Source organism: Sorex fumeus, unplaced genomic scaffold (assembly GCF_029834395.1).
Source record: "Sorex fumeus unplaced genomic scaffold, SorFum_2.1 ptg000048l, whole genome shotgun sequence".
NCBI classification, from domain to species: Eukaryota; Metazoa; Chordata; class Mammalia; order Eulipotyphla; family Soricidae; genus Sorex; species Sorex fumeus.
The window spans coordinates 6382334-6404685 of record NW_026606105.1 but is presented as its reverse complement, the minus strand read 5'-3'; the positions used below and the strand labels follow the sequence as shown (position 1 = coordinate 6404685).

Genomic DNA, 22352 nt, shown 5'->3' with positions numbered 1-22352 from the left:
TTTAGCAATACTCAAAGGTTAAGCGTCCCTTTAATGTCAACCAGCTGCTTTCTGGTCAAGCTCATCTCCATGTGGTGTACGGATGTCCAGAAAGACTGCACTCTGATCTCCAGGGGCTCTCAGTTCAGAAAGGAGGATGGGGCAGCCCGTTCAGGTATAATCCCAATAAAACCAGCCCACAGACAACCACAGTGAAAAAGCAGGCATAGTGGGTGCAGAAACTAAGAAAAACCCTCTCACTACCATCTCACACCAGTGAGAACAGCACACATAACAAGTAATAGAAACAATCTGGGTTGGCGGGGATGTGGTGAAAAAGGAATTCTCATCCACTGCCGGTGGGAATGTTATCTGGCACAACTCCTGTGGCAGATATGGAGAGTTCTGGGTGAACTTAGACCAAACTGCCAGGGCCAGAGTGATAGTACAGCGGGTACGGCATTTGCCTTGCATGCAGCCAACTTAGTTCAAACCCCAGCATTCCATATGGTCCCCTGAGCACTATCAAGAGTAATTCCTGAGTGCAGAGCCAGGGCTAACTCCTGAGCAGCACCGGGACTGGGTATGACCCAAAAAAAAAAAAAAAAGAATTGAACTGTCATATGACCCAGCAATTCCAGTTTTGGGCATCGTCCTCCCAAGACATAAAACATAAAAACACTCTCCAAAGGACATATGCACACCATTATTCCTTGCTTCTTTCAGTACAATAGCTAAGATATGGAATCGACATAGGTAGCCAATGATGGATGGAGAGGTGGCATATATACACAACGGAATACAATGCAGCTGCAACCTAGTTGGAACTGGAAGATTCCTAGTTGGAATCAGGCAATTTGCTGCAACCTAGTTGGAACTGGAAGGTACCATGTTGAGTGAAATAAGCCAAAAAAAAAAAAAAAAAGACACGGGATGATCTCACTGAACAGTGGTGTATAGAATACTGGATGAGAAGATGTAATGTAAGGAAGAGGGGTTGCCTAGATCAGCCTTGACCACATTGTTTAGAGAGGAGAAGGGCAGAGAAGGGGAAAAAATATCAAGGCGGGAAGAAAATGGGAAGTAATGGGTGAACAGGCACCAGGGCTTCAGTTATACTGGGGATATGGGTGAGTGGCAGAGCCATATATCCGAAACAGACTCAACAACCCCCAAATCATGAGATCTAGGCTGCAACCACTGGAACTTTGTAATGTGCCTGGCAAGTTGACAGGTGGAGATTGGACGGGGGTGGAGGGTGGGTAGGGGGCTTGGGGTGGGAAGGGAACATGGGAACATTGGTGGAGGGAAGTTGATGCGGGTGGTGAAATTAATGTTGAAATATTATATGCCTAAAACGCGACTATTAGTAACTTTGTAAATCACAGCTCTTTAATAAAAATAAACATTTTAAGAAAGTAAAGCTTCTCTCGAGATTTCCTGATTGAAACATTACGGACCATCCATCTTAGTTGGATTTTTCTCATTTTTGGGGAGGGGGATACACATGGCAGTGTTCAGCACTTACATCTGGTGGGGCTTATAAAGGGTGCAGGGGTCAAACTCTGGTCAGCTGCGTGCAAGGCAAGTGCCCTACCTACTGTACCATTTCTCCGGCCTCTGGACTTTTCTCATTTTAATTTTTTAATTTTTATTTATTAATTATTTTTGCTTTTTGGGTCACACCTGGTGATGCACAGGGATTACTCCTGGCTCTGCACTCAGGAGTCACTCCTGGCGGTGCTCAGGGGACCATATGGGATGCTGGGAATCAAACCTGGGTCAGCCGCGTGCAAGGCAAACGCCCTACCCGCTGTGCTATCTCTCCAGCACCTCGTTTTAGACAGTGTTTAGCTTGAAACCCTAAAGCTCTGTCTGCCTACTGGACTGTCCAGGTTTTACATATCAGCAGTTTGGCCCGTCAAGTTAAATGCAAACACTCAGGGCACTGGAGGAGGAGAGCTGAAATAAGTGTCTTCTTAACCTTCAACGCCCAACATCTGGCAGCCAGAAGAGGCTTTTTGAACGATGTTCTTCTGAGCCCCCAAATTTTCCAGGTGGAGTCAGGAGGGAGGGCCCAGAAATTCCTGCTGCTCTGTATCATGGCCCGGGAGGATGAAGACCTGGGTCAGGGTTTAATGCTTTTTGGGTTGCTTTGGAGTCATACCTGGCAGTGCTCAGGTTACTCCTGGCACTTCACTCAGGCATCACTCCTGGTGGGTTCCAGGGACTATATGGCGTGGTGAGAACAGAGCTGGGTCTGTAATGCACAGCACAGCACAGCACAGCACAGCACAGCACAGCACAGCATAGTCCTCCCGTTGTTCATCAATTTGCATGAATGAGCACCAGTAACGTCTCCATTGTGAGACTTGTTACTGTGTTCGCATATCGAATACTCCATGGAGAGTTTGTCAGGCTCTGCCGTGCAGGCAGGATACTCTTGGTAGCTTGCCAGGATCTCAGAGAGGGGATGGAGAATTCGAACCCGAGTCGAATGGTGAGTGGTAGAGCCATATATCCGAACGCCTTACCCGCTGTGTCTGTCATGTGCAAGACAAATGTGCTACCCTCTGAACTATCGCTCTGGCCCTGGGGATGCGTTATTGCTACTGGAGGTGCTCATTTTTCTGAACATATTCATTGGGGGGAAGGGGCAGCAAGGATGGGAAGGATGTCTGCCTCTGTGTAGGCAATGGGGAATTTAGAAACCTGAGGGCAGGAACCCGGGAGGGGGCCTTGGCAGTATAAGCCCCAGCATCCAGGACACTCTTAACTGCAAATGTTGGGTGGGAGCGGGGTGTGGAAGAAGGGGAGAAAGAGAGAAAGGAACCTGATTGACAAGCTTGATCTCCACACCAGCTGGAAGTTAACAACGGCCCTAGTGTCTGGGTAGCCTCTCTCTCAAACCCCTTCAGGATGATGGGATCACAGGGATTTCAAAGGTAAATCAGGGCACGAGAGACCGTGCAGGGAATTAAGGCACTTGCCTTGCATGAGTCTGACCAGGATTGGATCCCCAGCATTGCACAAGGTCCCTTGAACAATGCCAGGGGTGATCCCTGAACACAGCCAGGTGTGACCCAACCCTACTCCCCCCCACAAACCAACCCCAATGGAAAGGTAGACCCTAGCGTTTCATTGTCGTGACCCCCACCCCATGGCCTGCCTATGGGGCTTCGTCCCACCACTCACTGCCTGCGTACCCTGCACAGGCAACCATCCTTAGGATCTACAACGTCTGCCTACGGGTACACGTTGTAGTACAGCGGGTAGGGCGTTTGTCTTGCACGTGGCGGACCCGGGTTCGATTCCCAGCATCCCATATATGGTTCCCTGAGCACCGCCAGGAGTAATTCCTGAGTGCATGAGTCAAGAGTAAGCCCTGTGCATCGCCGGGTGTGACCCACAAAACAAAACAAAAACAGAACGTCTGCCTAGGCTGTTCGCTCCTGGGGGGCTCGAGGGAGCAGGTGGCCTTTGAGCTGCCTCCTCCCTCGATCTTTCTGCTGCTTCTCTTGCCTTCAGGTCTCAGATGAGCCGCGGGTTGTTAATTCCGCCCCGTGCACCGCGGGTCCTTCCAGTTCCCCACCACCCAAGTCTTCACCGACCGCTTCCAGGGGGAACGTTTGCCGAGGACAGGCGGCGGGCAGGCCCGGGGCGGGTCGGGGCGCGCGCGGAACCCGCGGGCGGCGTCGGCGTTTCCCGGCGGCCGCGGGGAGCGTTGAGGGAGCGCACAGGAAGGGCCGCGCGCTCGGGTCGGCGCGGTGAGTGCGGCGAGGCCGGGTTGCGGGCCGGGCGCGCGGCGGGCGGGGCCGGCGGGGCGGGCGCGGGTCGCGGGCAGCCTCACTGGGGGGTGGGGGGGTGTCTCCGGACCCTGCTGCCGCCCCTTCCCCCGGGATGGCCCCCCGTGGCCCCCGACTCTCCTGGCGCGCGGGTCAGTGCGTCCGCCCGCTTCATTCATTCCCGGGGCCGTGCGGGGCTGGGCCGGGGCGGGCCCGGGCCGGTTCCGATCCGGGGTGGGGAGGCCCAGAGCAGACCCGCAGCCGGGCTGCGCCGGGCAGAGGCGTCGGTCGGAACCCGTGCGAGCTGCTCCGTGGCGTGGAGCTTGGAGCGATCGCCCAGCGGGGTGGGGAGAGCCCCTTGCACGCGGCCCACCCGCGTTGCATCCCCGTCCCCCGAGTACCGCCGGGAGGGACCACCCCGAGCGCAGAGCCCGCGGGAAGCCCCGAGCTGCGCCAGGTGTGGGGTCCAGAGGAGAAGGCCGTGGCCGGCTTGGAGTGCAGGGCAGCGGGTCGGTTGCCCGTGGCCGGGGACACTGCATCCGCCAGGCGACAGAGTTCCAAAGCGCACTCCCAGCCGTGCAGGTGGGCAGCTCAGGGACCAGAGGCCCGAGCTGGGAAGAGTCTTCCCCAACCCTCACTGCAGGCTGGACGCTAGTTCTTGGGACCTTGACCCACTCCGTCCTCCCCTCTTCTCCCCCCAGCTAGGGTGTCTGCATTCTGCGTTTCTCCACAAATCACAATCACAAATCATCCTGTTATTCGTCGATTGCCTCGAGCAGGCCCCAGTAACGTCTCCTTCATCCTAGCCCTGAGATTATATTCAAGGCTCTTTAGGAGAATGAGACCCGTCATTGTTACTGGTATTTGGCATATTTGGTACGCCACGGGGAGTTTGCCAGACTCTGCCCTGTGGGCAGGCTACAGTCGATAGCCTGCAAGTTTGTCCAAAGTAGGAATGAGATAATAAGGTGTCATAATAAGATGTTGCGCGGCCGCATCTGGTTTTTATAGTCTCTGAGTCTTGGCCGCTGATGGGATTACACGGTGCCAGGGGGCCAGTTGGTGGGTGTGACCCCCGCCTACTGGAATTTGGAGGATCTGGGTGGAGGATGCTCAGCCCAAATCCGAGTAGGCTTGGAGATCTCGGCTCCGGAACCCGCGTGACTTTGTCCCTCTGCCAGTACCTTCATGTGTGCGGAGAGTGGTCTCAGCATGGTGGTGGCTGGTGCTGGAGGTCTTTGGCTGCCGGAGCCCTGGTCAGGGCAGGGAGGAAAGCTCAACCCGCTCCCCTCCAAGGGGTCCCGGCGAGCGAGGACTGTCAGGCGCGGGGGCAGAAGACTGCACTCTTCTCTTCCGGGATCTGGTTTTTATAGTCTCTGAGTCTTGGCCGTTTCTCCACATTATTATTATTTGGGATGGGGGAGGGGGCCCATGCTTATGCCCAGCCGGCCTCAGAGATCACTCCTTGTGGTGCCTAGGTGTCGGGGATGGAGCTGGGGTCGACTGAATGCAAGGCAACTGCTTTTCCCTCCTGTACTGTCTCTCCGGGCCCCATGCATGTGTTGTTTTGAATTTTAGTTTTTGGGTATTGGGCTATACCTGACTCGTCTCAGGACTCAGTCCTGGCTCTGTGATAGGGGATCGCTTGATGGCTCTGCTCAGAGGACCATGGGCCCAGTGGAGTCACCTGCATGTGAGACTAACTAGCACCTTATCTCGTTAGCCCCCCACATGGTTATCTTTGTTATATTAGTGAATATAATATTATTTTTTGTTAATATTATCATCATAAATCATTTGTGACAGAAAGTTCCCCGGGGACCCAAATGGCCTTAAAACAGACTGTTGACTCTTTAGTTCTTGATTAATTGGCTTTTTCCTCTAATTGCTTCTTTTAGGTGATTTTTTTTAAATTTGCACTCAGATTTCACCTCCCGGACAAGGAGCCCCCAAACCTGTTATCTTCTATCCAATTCTCCGTAGTTTGAAACTGCTAAATCCAGACATCCATTGCCCATTTCCAAAGAGACATCAGATGGGAATCTCATTCTGTTCTCTGCAAATGCAGGCGGGCAGGCACTCTCCTCCAGGGGTAAACCCACTCAACCTAATGACTTGTCATTATCCACCCAGTCAAGTGCAAACCTGCTTTGACCCCACTGGCTCACCTGCACTCAGCCCATCACCAAGTGTTTCCAAATTCCCTTCTCAAAGATCTGGACCCATCTTCTTCCTGCCAGGATGAACCTAAAAAAGATACTGTGGCAATAATGAATTCCTTTTGATGAAGCTGGCTGGTGTATTTTCCTTTCTGCTACAAAGTGCTCTTTCTGTAGCTCAGCTGTGGTACCAGTCCCTCCCTTGCATTGATTTCTGGTCATCGACATAATATCCATATTAATATCCATAGCCTGGATGCAGGGTGCTTGGCCATCTTCTCTGAGCTTCCCATTGCTCTGCCTCCATTGAGGTCTCTGCCTCTGTTTCACGTGTGTGGTGAGGCTGGTCTGGATCGGGGCCTGGGAGTACTGGGGAAGAGGAGGACAGGGCCAGGAGGTGCTCAGTGTCAGGACACGGCCCTTACCGGAGGTGATGTTGAGTTGGGGACAGACTGCCAGCCCCAGTAGTCACCAGGAAAGGCACAGCAAGAAGAAGGGGGGAGTAGGCTAGAGGCAGACCAGGGTGCTCAGATATCGGGGATGGGTGGGGGATGGGGAGTTGGAGGGGTTTGCTCAGCTGATTGGCAGGGCTTTCCCTCAAGTTGAATTCTATAGCAGTTTCAACTCATTTCTTTCTTTTTTTTTTTTTTTTTTTTTATCAATGTGTGTGTGTGTGTGCCGGGGCAGTCAGTTCATGTGGGGACCTTGCTCTTTGAGTTGGCCTTTTTCTCTTGTGTGATTGATTCTCTCCAGATTTTGCTTCCACACCCCAAAGACGTGCACAGAAGTTTGCGGGTGCATCTTAGTTGTCCCCTGGCAGTGTGGGTGTGGGTGGGTACCATGGAAGGGGGCCCCTGTCTGGCTTAGACTCTCTCTCCCACCTGTCCTGAGCTGGTCACCTGCAACTCTGAACCCCGAGGCCCCTTGAAGTGATTCTTGACCCGTCTGAGGACGTGGCGCCGCTTGGCCCTGGAGTGCTGGTGGTGACTTGGGCTACCCCAGGGTGCTTGGGGCCTCCGGAGTCCCACCCTCAGGGGACCATGTGGTGCCAGGGATGGAACCAGGGTCACTGCATGCAGGGCACATGCCTGAGCCCCTGCAATCTCTCCAGCCCTTCTGGGTTTTTTGTTGGAAGCTTGGTGATATTTTTGTTTCTATCACTCCAGGTAAAGTGGGTTTTAGCTGCTTTTCTGTTTCCCAGAAGCTCTGGGCTGCTTGTTCCTTGAATTCTTCAGCACAAGGGCAGAGGACAGCCTGCGCTTGCTCAGTCAGAAAAGGTCTAGAGTCTTCAGGGTCAGCAGCCTAGCTCGCCTTTGTCGATTTCCTTGTGTATAGTTATTTAAAAAAAAAAAGTTCCGTTTAAATATTTTCAGGTTAGGAGCCAGAAATGTGGGTCAGCCGTCGAGTTACCTGCCTTGCACATGTGGAACCCCAGGTTTTGACCCTTCCCCCCAGCACCGAAAAAATATATACACACTGATGTGTTTGTTTAGAAAAATAATCACTGTCACTATCACTGTCCTCCCATTGTTCATTGATTTGCTTGAGTGGGCTTGAGTAACATTGTGAGACTTGTTACTGTGTTTGGCAGATCAAATACGTCACGGTTAGCTTACCAGGCTTTGCCGTGCGGGTGAGATACTCTTGGTAGCTTGCCGGGCTCTCTGAGAGGGGCAGAGGAATCAAACTCGGGTCGGCCGTGTGGGCCGCGTGCAAGGCAAACGCCCTACCGCTGTTCTATCGCTCCAGCCCAGAAAAATAATGTTCCTTGTAAAAACTTCAATGGCATGTTGCAATATAAGCAATAGATGTCACCCATTATCCTACAGACAACAGGGCACTCACACTAGCGTCTCCTTATTAGTAGAATTTTTTCATATATATTGATATTTGGATATAACTGGCGTAATATCGATTGTAGTTGGTGCTGGGACCTGAAGGAAATCACTCCATAGCCCTCTGGGTTCTTCAGAGGCTGACAAATCACCAGAATGCCAGAGAGATTTGAGGAAAAGTAGAAGGAAATGCCTATCTTTTGTCACGGCTGGGAGACCTGGCAAAGCAGTGTCCACTGACCACATCCATCAGTCACCTATAAGGCTCCAAACTCTTTAAATCAGCCCAGCAGTTGGGAGGATCCTCCCAGGATGGGAGAAGTATGCTGAAAGTAGACTCTAGACCAAACATGATTGCCACTCAACGCCTCTTTTGCAAACCACAACACCCAATAAGAGAGAGAGAACAAAAGGGAATGCCCTGCCACAGAGGCAGGGTGGGATGGGGGGGATGGGGGGTGGGAGGGATACTGGGATTGGTGGGGGTAGAGAATGGGCACTGGTGGAGGGATGGGTACTTGATCATTGTATAACTGAGACCCAAGCACAAAAATTTGTAAATCTACAACTGTACCTCATGGTGTTTCACTAATTAAAAAAAAATCAAACCAGCAGGAGATGAGGACTTGGGGAAGAAAGGCTCATCAGTTGGGAAGCAAAGAAATGCAAAAGTCTGTTGCCTACTTCGCTGAAAAGGCCACTGAAAAGGCTGGGAGATTAGGGACCCTGTCCCAGAAAGAGGCCCCTTTATAGAGAGAGGCTCACCAGTGGACACCTTTTTCAGAGACTGCCCCATCCAACCTTCTTGCCTGGATATGATCTCTTTTGGACAGAGAAGTTCTGGGGTGGTTGGTTTTTGCTCCCCTAGAATGGCTTTTTTTTTTTTTGCTTTTTGGGTCACACCCAGCAATGCACAGGGGTTACTCCTGGCTCTGCACTCAGGAATTACTCCTGGCGGTGCTCAGGGGACCATATGGGATGCTGGGAATTGAACCCGGGTCGGCTGTGTGCAAGGCAAACGCCCTACCCACTGTGCTATCACTCCAGCCCCACCCCTAGAATGGCTTTTTATCCTGCCAGTTTTACTTAACATTTTGTTGTACTTAACATTTTATTTTGCTTTACTTTTGGTTTTGGGGCCACACTGGTGATGCTCAGGGGTTGCTCCTGGCTCTGTACTCAGGTGTTCTGGGGACCATATGGCCAGGCATCGAACCTGGGTCGGCTGCGTGTGAGGCAAGCACCTTACCCCACTGTACTGTCACTCCGAGTCCTTAACAGTTTGAGTCTTTTTTTTTTTTTTTTTGCTTTTTGGGTCACACCCGGCGATACATAGGGGTTACTCCTAGCTCTGCACTCAGGAGTTACTCTTGGAAGTTTTCGGGGAACCATATGAGATGCTGGGAATCGAACCCTGGTAGGCCATGTGCAAGGCAAATGCCCTACCCACTGTGCTATCGGTCCAGCCCAGTTTGAGTCTTTTGAACGACAGCAAAGATTCTTAGTGACGCCCTCCTCCCCCCAAAAAAAGCTTTGTAGGGGAAGAAGAATTTTTCCTTGACTCTTGTGTTCCTAGTGGGGGGGTCTAGAAATAAGACGGGCAAGTTAGCTGGGGAAACGTGCGAGGGATCTGTTTCCTGTAAGTCTGTGCCTTCGGAGGGAAATGAAGAGCCCGAGAAGCAGGCGTGGGTCTTGGAGGTCATGGGGTGGTGCAGTCTGAAGAGGGTTGATCCCAAGGAAGGCGGGAGAGTAAGGGGGTGGCGGTCATTGGGTACAGGGCCATTTAGCAGGCTTCTGGGGCAGGCTGCTGTGGTGTCCCTGTCTTCGCAAGGAGGGGTTTTCCTCGGGGTCCAGGGAGGATGCATCTCTCTAGAGGGTTGATCTGCTTCAGGCCAGAAGCACTGGTGAGGCGGCTCAGAACTCTGCTGCCACCTGAGCAGGCTGATCGACTGTTTCAGACTGGGGACCTCTGGTGTTGGGTGGAGAGAGAGGCTCCCTGCCCAGGTGCTCCGGCTTTTGCCTCTTTCTGGAGAGCTCCCTGGGCAGGCAGCAGTATGATGAGATCGGGGCAGGGTGCTAGGGGAGAGGAGACAGAAATAGAAAGGTGGGAACAAGGGAGTTACTCATGGCAGAAATGGGGCATCTGGAGCCCTGGGGGTGCTGAGTACCCCAAGCAGGGAAGGCAGGTGTTCTCCCTTTGTGCTCTTTCTGAGAGGGTGTCTCTCCTCTGCCCACACCCCAACTCTCCCGGGACCCGCCTTATGCCCAGGCCTGCATGCCGTGTGTCTGGCGGAGACAGTCTCATCACCTGCTGGGATGCCCTCATGGTCTGGCTGCTCAGGTCCTGATCTCGTGGTCCACGTTGTTGCCAAGGTTCTGTGTGGTCTCGGTGCAAAGCTTCCCTTTCCCCTAACTCCAGTCTCATACTTGTCTCATGCAACCTCTGGATCTCTGTGCTGGTTTTATTCTAATCACTAACTTCACAGTGACCAGAGCAGTTCACAGCATTTGCATTCTAGTGAGGGATGGTAAGCTGCAAACTGGCAGATGCAGATTTTCAGAGGTGTGAAGAACAGCCACAGATATGACATACAGTGTCACCTTGTTTTAGTAAAGCAGAGCTATTTTGCTTGTCTTACAGGAGAGAGTGGGGGTGTTGGTCTCACTGTGTCTTTATGGAATTTGATCATTGAAAAGGTTTTAGATGGGGCTGCAGAGATGTACAGCCGGTAAGCGCTTGCCTAGCACCCAGCTGACTCTTCCTCCCCCAGCACCAAATAGGGTCCCCTGAGCCCCACCAAGAGTGACTCCTGAGTGCAGAGCCAGGAGGAACCCCAGAGCACCACCACAAGCTCTGTGGCCCCCAAACCATAATAAACTGAGTTTCACGAGTGTCCTGGGTTAGTCTTATTACTGTGGTGATCGCTCTTTGTACTTTAGAAGTCTTCCAGAAAGTGCCATGTTACACAGCCATGTGCAGTTCTTCTACTTATTTCCCTACTAAGAGCCTGGTGTTTGTTTTGGAGCCCCACTGTTTTGGGCAGTGCTGGGAGGACCGTGTGGTGCTGGGGATCACCCCGGGCTCCTCCATGCAAAGCCTGGAGCCATCTGACGAGCCACCTGACGAGTCATCATTTTAGAACTGTCTAGTTTGAATAAAGCCCTTGACATACTTAATTTGTTGTGGAGTCCTTTACATATATTGAATGAACAAATAATCTATGGTGTAGTGAGACTCTAGAGAGAAAGTAGGCTGGAGAGATAGTATAGAGGTTACAGTGACTGACCCAGGTCTGATCCTGGCATCAGATCTGCTTTCCCAAGCATCAACAGGAGTGATCCCTGAGTGCAGAGATAAGAGTAACCCCTGAGCATCACTGGATGTGGCAGAGAGAGAGAGAGAGAGAGAGAGAGAGAGAGAGAGAACATAAGCAGGAGGAGCACAAAAATGAGAGAAGGAGTGGGGGAGAGAGAATCAGCAGGAGGGAGCCTGGAATCTCCTCCCTGTTCACTTCACTTCTGCTTGAGGAGGTGATGAGAAAAGGGGAAATAGTGTAGGTGAGGTGGAAAAGGAGAAGAAAGGAAGGAGAAGAGGTAGGCAGGTGGGTCAGGGGTGGGGAGGATGAGAGACTGAGTGAGCATCCTTAAACCATTTCCTTGGGTAATATTTTTCTTTTTCTGCCTCTACTAGCCTGGCACATCCCTCGGAGAAGATGACTGTGTTCTTCAAAACGCTCCGAAACCACTGGAAGAAAACTACAGCGGGGGTCTGCCTGCTGGCTTGGGGGAGCCATTGGCTCTATGGAAAACACTGGTAAGAATGGTTGTCTGCCTCTCCCTTCGACAGCATCTGCCCAAAAGCCCTCTTGTGCTCTGCTCAGCTCTATAAACACGGTGGTGTAAAAGAAAAAATAAGTGTTAAAATAAGGGCTGGAGTGATAGTACAGCCGGGAGGGCGCTTGCCTTGCACACTGCCACTGACCCGGGTTCAATACCTGGCATCCCATCTGGTGCCCTGAGCACTGCCAGGAGTGATTCCTGAGTGCAGAGCCAGGAGTAACCCCTGAGCATCGCCAGGTCTGGCCCCCCCCAAACAAAACAAGTTAAATTGAGAGAAAGTTGCTTCTTGTAACCAGTTCTAGACTATTGGATCTAGATAGCTATCAATACTCACAGTTCAGTGGATTTAGAGTAGTGAGATCAGATGTGAAGAAACTGCAGTCCAGCCTGGAGAGCTCAAGGTCACCTTCCACGTTGACCAGATGGGTTGGGATACCATATCGTGGAGGGTTGTTCCCTCAGATCTCTTCTCACCGCTGCTGCTGGACACTTACTGAATTTTATCCCATTAGCCTAAGTGGCTTAAGCGAGAGAGACTCTCAAACATTTTGTTTGAAAAAGGAACTCGGGGGAAAGTTGGTTTTATTAGTCTTATTAAACGTGGCCGGATATGTGAGAGCTTAAAGGGCCTTAAGAGCTCAGTGAATGGCTGGAGAGAGTATAGCAGGTGAGGCTCTTGCCTTGTCTGTGCTCCACTGACTTTGGTCCTTGGCAACCCATATGGTCCCCTGAGCACTGCTAGGAATAATTTTTGAGTGCCGAGCCTGGAACTTAAACCCAGAAATTGAAAAAAAAAAAAAAGTTTTTCCCCCATTCTCTCTCTTAGACATTGTGGTTTGCAATACAGATTCTGAGAAGTTATCTCACAGTGATTCAATAAAAATAAAAAAATAAAAAGTGTTTATATGGTAATACACCCAGGTTAGAGAGATAGTATAGTGGATGGGGCACTTGCCTTACACACAGTCAACTTAGGTTAATTTGCCACCACCCCATCTAGTGCCCCGTGCCCCTTTGCCCCACCAGGAGTAAGCCTTGAGCAGTGCCCGGTGTGGCATACTGCATTTACTATTGTTAGAAATCTTTAAGGTATTTATTTCTGGTTCTAAGAAGAGTAAAGGTAAAGGTAAAGGCCCTCCCGTTGATCGTCGATTTGCTTGAGCGGGCCCAGTAACGTCTCCATTGGAGACTTTGTTGTTACTGTGTCTGGCATATCGAATACTCTCGGTAGCTTGCCAGGCTCTCAGAGAGGGGCGGAGGAATCGAACTCGGGTCGGCCATGTTGGCCGCTTGTAAGGCGAACGCCCTACCCGCTGTGCTATCGCTCTAAGAAGAGTGAACGTAGTATTTTATTCTCATTTCTACATTTTCCCACTACTACATTTCTCGAAAACAATTATCACTGTATCACTGTCGTCCCGTTGTTCGTCGATTTACTCGAGCGGGCACCAGTAACGTCTCCACTCCTCCCAGCCCTGAGATTTTAGCAGCCTTTCCTGACTCGTCTTTCCCAACGATTGGAGGCTCTTTCAGGGTCAGGAGAATGAAAACTGTTATCGTTACTGTTTTTGGCATATCGAATATGCCATGGGGAGCTTGCCGGGCTCAGCCCTTGAGAAAGCAATTAAAGTTTTGTTAAATGTGTCTGACTTTTTTCTCCGAAGAGAAATAATAATAACTCCTGATCGAGAATTCATATAATTGTTGACTGTATCTTAATGTTGATTTTTAAGATATTAAAAAATTGGCCACGGTTTAATAGAATAAATTCTAGTTTGCTCTTAAAAAAATTTATTTTTCGCAATCCACTGGAACAAAATATCATGTTTTTATCTCATTTTGGGGGGGGTTCTGCCTTTGGCAGGAATTATTTAATTGTAGGCTTTATTCCTGTTATTAGTGTATTTTTCTTTGTGTGTGTGTGTGTGTGTGTGTGTGTGTGTGTGTGAAGCTGGGGATTTAGTTAATTGCAGGCTTTATTCCACCATTGCTGTGTGTGTGTGTGTGTGTGTGTGTGTGTGTGTGTGTGTGTGTTTTAGAGCCAGGCCTCAAATACTGAGAGCATGAATTCCATCACTGACCCTGCCACTGGATTTTTCTTCTCCGCTGGGAAATCCTCTCCATCCTCCAGGTTTTGGGGGAAACCTCTTTGCTCTTTTCCCTGAGTCACTCCCCCACCGGTGGCAGCATCCCCGTGAGAGCGGTTGAGATGGCGGGGATGACCCTGCTCTGGTGAAGAACATGAGTTTCTGGCGGCTCATTCCCTTCAGCCTCCCTTCCCAGGCTGCCAGGCCGCCCTGGGAGAGATGGGGGTCCAGCTTGTTCCATTCCTCCTGTTCGCCTCGGCCCATTTATTGGCCAGGAGTCCTCGAGTGAGAGGAGCAAGAGAAGGAGGCGTGTTGTGTGAATTTCCTCTGCAGTCAGTGAGGACGGCCAGTTCCCAGCCCAGGACCCTGGGCGCCCCCACGCCTCAGGCTCATCTGTAAAATGGGATCCTAGGTACCTGCTGTTGTCACGAGGGATGTTAGCATGCCTGCATGCCAGCTCTCCGGGCACCAAGGACAGAGGCTTGTCACCCTGGTGAATTGCTAGAATAAATACTTGCTGCTCTGTGGGTACAAAGTGTGGCAGGGAGCAGAGTGATTTGACAGCGGGCTGGGGGGAAGGAAGGCGAGGCTCTGCCAGATGGTCTGCTCGGGTCTGCTCCTTGATTCATGTCACCTTGCCCGTGTGACGAGACAGTCTGGAAAGGGAGAGTTTATGGGCAGACGGAAAACAGCCAAAACAGAGCAGGGTGCTGGCCGTCACAGCCAGAAACCGTGTCCGCGCTGCTGTCTCCGATGGGTGCTGGCTCTTCCCCGCACGGGGTCCCGGGTCCCCTCATCCAGTCCACAGTCGCCTCCCCTGCTGAGTCCTCTGGGTCGCAGGCCTGCACCCCTTGGCTCATGACCCAGCTCCTTCTGCTTTTGCCTCTGGAGCTTCTGGGCTTTCAGTTTACTTCCAAATCCCTGATACCTCCTTGCAGGTGCTTAAATACTATCAGCATCATAAATCCCCCCACCTTAAATTGACAAGGACCCTGTGACTATAACAACTGCACGATGCCTCGGGCCCCGGGTTCTATTGATAGCTGAGGTTGTTTTCCCGCTGAACATCAGAACATTAATCTTGATGACTGTGTATTGGTTTTCACTGCCATTGGGAGATGCCCACGTCAGAGTCCTGTGATCAAGACCACCAGAAGTAGGAAAGGGGTGGGAATGGGTTCCACTGAGAACTTGGCTAAGGCTCCTAACAGCCTTGCTGTGGGCTAGGCCTCTGAGCACTGGCATCTGCTGACTCGTTGTACCTCTGGCCTTTATGAACTTGCAGTGATGGCTGTTACTCCCTCAAGGCTCATAGTCCGGTGCAGTTCCTACTCCAGGAATTAGCCCCAAGAGATTTGCCTCAAGCATTGCAAAGATGTCTGAGTGAGAGCAGACCCCTCACAACCCCTCCAACTGCCCTGAGGCTCAGGGCATGAGCCAGGGGAAGCCCAGAGCTGAGCCTGTCTCTGGTACCCGCCCTCATGGCACAGGTGGGCACCCTGGTATTGTCCTGCAGATCAGGCTCCCCTCGGGCCAGACTTGCCCTTGCCACTTGCTGCATGTGTCATTTCCATTTCCGGGGCAGGTATGTCATTTTCATTTAACAACTTCTATTGTGTGTGTGTCTGTGCGTGTGTTGGGGGATCGGGGAGGGCAGAGCTGAGGTCCCCCCAAGAAGTGCTTAGGGGGCCTGAACCTCCCCTGGCAATGTGGCCTCCCTGTGCAGGCCTGAAGAGTCACTGCTGGACCCAGGTGTGCTCAGGAAACTGTGGCACTTGGGGCTGGAACTCAGGCTCCCACGTATGCCACGTATGTGCTCTCTCCTCTGCGCGTCTGTCTCCACAGCCCCTCACTCTCTCTTCACTCGTCTATTCCAGTATTGTTGCGAACGTCATGGGGGCCATCACAGTTCCCAGGACACACTAATGAGCAGCTCCGCTTGTGTGCAGTGTAGATGTTCCGGATTTTAAAGCCAGGCCCAGTTACTCTGCCCATCAGCCTATCCACAAGTACTTGTCTTTAATAAGTACTCCCATCATGGTGCTGTTATCGTGAACCTGGCCCAGTTAAACATCTGCTGTGTTCTCCAGCACCCGCTCTGTTTACATTGCTCCTGATCTCCCTAAATACTTCTATGGTTTTGCCCAGATCACACCAACATATTTTGGCATCCTAAGTGTCTTCCCCTCTGTACTGTCATTCCAGACCCTCAACTTAACCCTTAATCCTATCTACCAGCCCCTCCTCCTTTCTATTTATTTTGGGCACCAGGCAGCTCTGTCCCCAGCTTGTAGAAATGTTCCTGCTCCAGTTTTGGTGACCAATTTCCATGCAGTTATCCATGCTAGGTTGAGCTCCTGTTTGTAGAGGCAGAAAGAAGCCTCAGTAATTCTGATTCTGTTTTTATTTAAAGATGGGAATCTTTAAATAAAGCCTTATTCCCCTTAGGAATCTTTAAATAAAGGTGCTCACCTGTCGCGTTCACTGCGAATTTTTTTTTTAAGTGCTAATGTATCCTTCTCTGTTCCTGTATTTTGGACACGTCCTTCAATGCTTCAGTCGGCCTCCCAGCCCTGCTGCTTCAGTGCCCTCTCTCCCTTGGGTCTGAGAAACTGTCAACAAGGTCCTCGCCGAGCTTTGCTGTTGAACGCGCAGCCCTGGCCCTACAGCTCAGGCCTTGCCCTGGAGCCCCTGAGAAGGGCAGGTTCTCGGCCGCACTCCAGACTCAGGGCCTGGGTCTGCAGCTTAACCCGGCTCCCCGGCGACTGTGGGCATGTGAAGACCCACAGAGCACTGGTGTGGGAGGCTCAGTTAGACTCAGTTAAGCTGACTTTCTTGGCATGAATGCTCCCTGGGCACACGTGTGTGTATGTGTGTGTGTGTGTGTGTGTGTGTGTCTTCATGTGGCTCATCATAAAGGACCTGGCATCATGTGCTGCCTGTTCAGGAGAGGGAGGACCTGGCGCTGCAGGTGGGCCCAGCGGAAGGATCCTTCCCTCCAGCATCAGAACCAGAGCAAAGGGCCAGTAACAGGACTGGAGGGATCCTACAGTAGGTAGGACACTTGACGCAGCTGACCTGGGATCCATCCCCCGGCCCTGCCTGTGTCCCCTGAACACCACCAGGAGTGAATCCTGAGCACAGTCAGGAGTAAGTCCTGAGCACTGCTAGATGTGGCCCCCAAACAAAATGGATTTTGAGAGGCTAAGAGGTGGGACAGCTGTGAGCGTCCCCATGTCAGCAGCTGGGTGGCCCTGCCTCTCCTCTCAGCCTCTCCCTGAACTGTTGCTCCGAGCAAGTCCCGCTACCTGCGCAGGACCAAGTACCTCTCAGCCAGGAGGAGTGCTGGTGCTCTCCTTGGACTCGTCCTGCCCTTTATTGTGTGTGTGTGTGTGTGTGTGTGTGTGTGTGTGTGTGTGTGTTTGCAGCAATGCTTGGGGCCCCTTCCTGCTTGGGCGACTGCAGTGCTGGGGTCAGGCCTGGGCTCCTGTCTTGAGGGCCTGCACTCAGCCCACAGGGCCGTTTCCGCTCCCCTTAGCCTGTCCTCATCTGAGAAGGCTTCACCCCCAGTATGGCCTCTGAGTGAGCGGGGCACACTGGAGACAGGCAGAGCAGGGCTCCCCCTGCAGGGTGGTGTCTTTCCAGCAGATGGCGGAGCCACTGCCGTGTCTTGACGCCGCCGTGTCTACAGAGTGTGGAGTTTGGCGTGAGTGGGGAAGACTCAGTTGGAGATGTTTCTGGAGGGGAGAATGTCCCGAGAAAAATGGCCCGGGGCTTGAAAGTTTAGCCTGTGCCCGACCCAGGGACACTGGGGCCGACAAGGGGCATGGTGGGGAGGCTGTTTCCAGAGCTGACCCAGAGAGGCCGTCCTGAACCACGGAGCGAGGCAGTGGCCACCCCAGTGAGGGCAGCTGCCTTCTGTGATCTGTCGGCTGCACCTCAGCCTCTGTGTTGGGGTGGGGACCAGCATGAGGTTCGCTGCAAGGATGTAAGGAGCCAGTGCCTGTCAGGTGCCCGGGACTGGGCCGCTCACCCTGTGAGAGCGTCAACTGCTTACCGCGACCAGATGCACGTGGGAGTCGGGAGGGGGACGCAGGTTGGAGAAAACCTTTGGGGCTTAAGACCTGGATCCTGGCGGTACAGAGTAGGGCGGGTGGCCAGGGGACTGTGGCAGAGCAGGAGGAGCAGCAGCAGCAGGAGGAGGAGCAGGAGGAGGGGGAGTGGGAGGAGGAGGAGCAGGAGGAGGGGGAGTGGGAGGAGGAGGAGCAGGAGGAGGAACAGCAGGAGGAGCAGGAGGAGGAGGGGGAGCGGGAGGAGGGGGAGCTGGAGGAGGAGCAGGAGGAGGAGCAGGAGAAGGAGGAGGAGCAGGAGGAGGGGGAGTGGGAGGAGGAGGAGCAGGAGGAGGGGGAGTGGGAGGAGGAGGAGCAGGAGGAGGAACAGCAGGAGGAGCAGGAGGAGGAGGGGGAGCGGGAGGAGGGGGAGCTGGAGGAGGAGGAGCAGGAGGAGGAATAGCAGGAGGAGCAGGAGGAGGAGGGGGAGTGGGAGGAGGGGGAGCTGGAGGAGGAGGAGCAGGAGGAGGAGCAGGAGAAGGAGGAGGGGGAGCAGGAGGAGATGGAGGAGGAGGAGTTGTGATTCTCCCCATCTGAGTTGAGTCTTTCCCCCTGCTTAGGGAGACCAGGCCCCAGCAGTGCTTGACTCGCCCGGGATTGCTCTCTGGGTGCCAGTGATGTTTTCGGTGGTGCCTCCTGCTTTGTTTCCCAGCGTCTCTGGGCTTTCTGACAATGCTGACATTTCCTCTGCAGCTGCAATGTGGCTGCAGCAGGTGTGTGTGTGTGTGTGTGTGTGTGTGTGTGTGTGTGTGTGTGTGTGTCGGGAGGCGGCAGGGGCTCTGAAGGGTGGGGAGCTTTCCTCCTTTCAGATTTCCTGTGACTTTAAGACAGTGGTTTGTTTTACATTTTAGTCATTTCAAGTTTCAGCTCTCTCTCTCTCTCTCTCTCTCTCTCTCTCTCTCTCCCCGCTGAAATTGGGGATATTAATAGGTGCTGTTTAAAGCGGCTCATTTGCGGGCAATTAAATAACATGCCTGTCAGCCCAGATTCGGTGGGGAATAGGAGAACCTTTCTTTTTATAAGTGCAGTGAAGTTTAATTATTGTTCCCTTTCAGCTCTTTTGTCAGATTATTTAAAAACAGATTTTTATTCATTAAAGAAATTACATTTACTTTTCTTCCTCCTGTATACTTATTTTCAGTGGAGGCTGGAGACAGAAATGAAAAGGCAGGACATTCTGTTTCGTTTCTCTGAGCGGGGTGGGGCAATTTATGTAACTGTGGGGGGAGTCTACGTCATTTTAAGGGCAGTTTGCACCAGTGGCTCAGTCAAACCAAGTGCTTTGGGCAGAATGGTTGTAGCTGATGTTGAAATGAATCCCCCTCTGGGGCATAACTGGCTCCAGCAAACGTTTCGTGTAGAGGACAGCAGAGAATGTGACCAGAGTGGCCACTGTCTGCTCACCTTCAAGGTCCAGAGCTGCCCAGCTCTGCTCTTTCCTGGAGTCCAAGTGACCTCACACACCTTTTTCCAGGGAATGTTCTCACCAGTTGGGCGGGAAAGAGATGGGACTCTCTCTGCTGGTGCTGGTTCCAAACAGCTGCTGGGTACTGTATAGCACCTCGTGTCCAGCTGATGCTCGCTATGTGCTTGACCTTCATAGCGTGCAGACGTAAAGCTGAAGGGAAATGGTGTTTCACTTACCTGTGCAAGGTGTGTGTGTGTGTGGGGGGGGGGGGGAGTGTGCATGCCTCGGAAGTTGCATGGGGGTGTTGGTGAAAACGAGTGAGTAGGAAAATGTAAAGGAAAACCTGAATATGTGGAGACCTCAGGGTGTGTGTGGACTAGAATCTTGGCCCAGTGGCTGAGGAATCGCGCCCCCGGGTGCCGAGTGAAGAGTACGACCTTCTCCATCTCCTGGTGCAGACATAAGGCTGAAGGGAAATGGTGGCGTTTCACTTGCCTGTACAAGGGGTGTGTGTGTGTGTGTGTGTGTGTGTGTGTGTGTGTGTGTGTGTGTGTGTGTGTTGGGTTCTGGATGCTGAGCTGGGAGAGGCGAGACCCGCCCAGGGATGCTTCTTGTCATTTCCTGGGCGGTACTGAGTAGTGTAAAGCCCAGGGAAGTACTCAGGAGGCCCCTCTGGCTTGGCCACAGCGACTTGCCCACTCATTCCACATAGGACGGGCCGGTCCGATGCAGGGTCAGACCCGAGGAAGGAGGTTCGGGGTCTCTTTCCCACCTCATGGAAGAATAAGCATCAAGTGAGAGCTGGCAGAACTACTCTTAGAAGACGGGGAGCCTGTGTCTGGCCCCCAAGGGTATCGGTCAGAATGTGGGGTAGCTGGGCTTTGTCCTAAGCCTGCTGCCGCCTCTGGGACCAGCCGCCACCTCAGGTGACCCTCAGGGCCCGTGTTCTGTTGACTGTGTTCGCATCTGGTGGCAGGGCCACGAGGGAACGGAATCAAAGCAGAAGACTGACTGAGCAGCCGGGATGCACCCTGCCTGTGTGTGGCTTTGGAACGGCTCCCCCCTAGCCCCACAGCAAAAGCTCCCGAACCAGATCACTACCACAGCACAAAGCAGACTCAGGAGAGAAGACTCTTAAGGGTCGGGTGGGTGAGCGAGTGCTGTGGCTGTCTCACACCAGCAGGTACCCAGACTAAGCGAGCAGCTTACAGACTCCTGGGATAGAGGTGGACTAGCAAGGGCATCTGAGTGCCTTTGTGTGTGTGCGTGCGTGTGTGCGTGTGTGTGTGTGTGTGTGCGCACGCGCACACGCACGTGGGTGTCTTTGCCCACATGAGACATGCACCTGCTGCAGTGCACTAACAGAATGTTCGTAATATGGTCTGTAACTGGTGGAGCTCAAGGGGTGTCCGGGGAGCTGAGCAGCCCTGAACTCATTAGTGCTCGAGACTCTCCCAGCTGTGGGGATTCAGCGTGTGAGTTTGAACTTGGACATGTGTGTCTTTGCTAACCAGCATTTATTTTCTTTGCCCGGTTGCTGCAGGGCTTTTTATGCTTTGATAAAAAAAATTTATGGTTAGTAAAAACGGTTGCAGACCGGAAAGTGGCTGTCCGTGTACCGGAAGCCACGGTTACCTTGTGGGTAGCTTTGTGGCTCAGGGGCAGACCCCACACCTACATTCTCCTAAAGGGGATAGAGCCTGTTTACAGTGAGGCCTGTCCGGAGGCGCAACTCTGTCGAGACATCAGTTTCCACAACCCCTTTTGTGCTGGCTCATTCCTCAGTGTAGCTATTTTCACCAGATTTTTTCATTTCAGCGCCTGGTGAGTTACTTGTTCTTGCTGACTATGGCCTTGATTGATTTCCTTGCTCTCTTCCCTTCTCTCCTCCTTTTTCCCCTCTTCCTCTTTTTTTTTTCTTTTTGGGTCACACCCAGTGATGCACAGAGGTTACTCCTGACTCTTCACTCAGGAATCACCCTTGGCGGTGCTCAGGGGACCATATAGGATGCTGGGAATCGAACCTGGGTCGGCCGCGTGCAAGGCAAATGCCCTACCCGCTGTGCTATTGCTCCAGCCCCTCCCCTCTTCCTCTTTTGGTACACATAGCCATGAGGAAGCGTTCTTGATTTCCCTTACTGAGAATGTATATCTTGGAACTGGAGAGATAGTGCAGGGCAAAGGTGCTTGCTTTGCGGTCAACCCTGGTTTGATCCCTGGTAACCCGTACTTGTCCCCTGCACACAGAGCCAGGAGAAAGCCTTGAACACTGCTGGGTCTGGCACCCCAACAAGCAAAAAGTACATAAATCCTTGCATTGTTAATAACCATCAGCCAAAGAAATGCACTAGGAAGTAACACTTGAGTGCAACCTTCAGCGGGCATCTGGTCTACCTCTGACTAAGTGTGGCTGGAAGGGGTGCTGTGCCACCTTTGGCCTTCATGTTTGATGGTGCTTTGTTAACTGTGTCTGCCTTTTCCTGAAATTCTACCATCACAATAGTGATGATACTTTTCTAACTCCCCTCTCTCTATCCTCTTTCATGCACCCCTGAGGGGCACTGAAGTGAAGACAGTTACCACTTACTAGAAGATCATTATTAGGATTTCTTTCTCAAGCTTTATATTTTCACCCACAACGAGGGGACTTCTTTATCTCATTGCGCTCTGCTGAGATATGAAGATAGAAACCCACAAAGAAGCAGGTGGCACCTCAGGGGGTGGGGAGGGAGGCCTGGATAAGAAGAGACGAGCTGGCCTGTGGTCACATGAAGGTCCACGCCAGAACTTCCAAAAATCCTTTTAAAAATCAACCGTGTTTTGGGCCAGAGAGATAGTCCAGCGGGTTGGACATTTGCCTTGACCTAGTTCAATCCTAGGCACCACATGCAGTCCCCTTGGTCCCCTCCATGAGTGGTCCCTGAGCATAGAGCCAGGGGTGTGCTTCTCTGGGCCTTTCTCCCCACAGGTCCTTAAGAAAACTCCCCCGACTGAGTGTGACCCTAAAACAAAAACAAACAAAAAGTTGAGTGTCTTTACTGATGCCTGTCGCATCTCTAACCTCTCACACCTCCTGTTTCCCCCTTTTCCACATGCACGTTGCTCTTTCTTTGGTGGTGGCAGTGCTCAGGATTGAACCCGGGGATTCTC

At 52.3% G+C, this 22352-nt stretch overlaps 1 protein-coding gene across 1 annotated transcript in view; it reads left to right on the top strand.

The window, feature by feature from the left end:
- The first annotated feature begins 3621 nt into the window (after positions 1 to 3621).
- The window catches only part of AGK (acylglycerol kinase), a 71150-nt gene continuing 52419 nt past the window's right edge, over positions 3622 to 22352 (top strand). The window contains exons 1-2 of the mRNA XM_056123911.1: positions 3622 to 3746; positions 11450 to 11572. Coding sequence (XP_055979886.1) covers positions 11472 to 11572 — 101 coding nt within the window. The 5' untranslated portion in view covers positions 3622 to 3746; positions 11450 to 11471. The remainder of the gene's footprint in view (positions 3747 to 11449; positions 11573 to 22352) is intronic.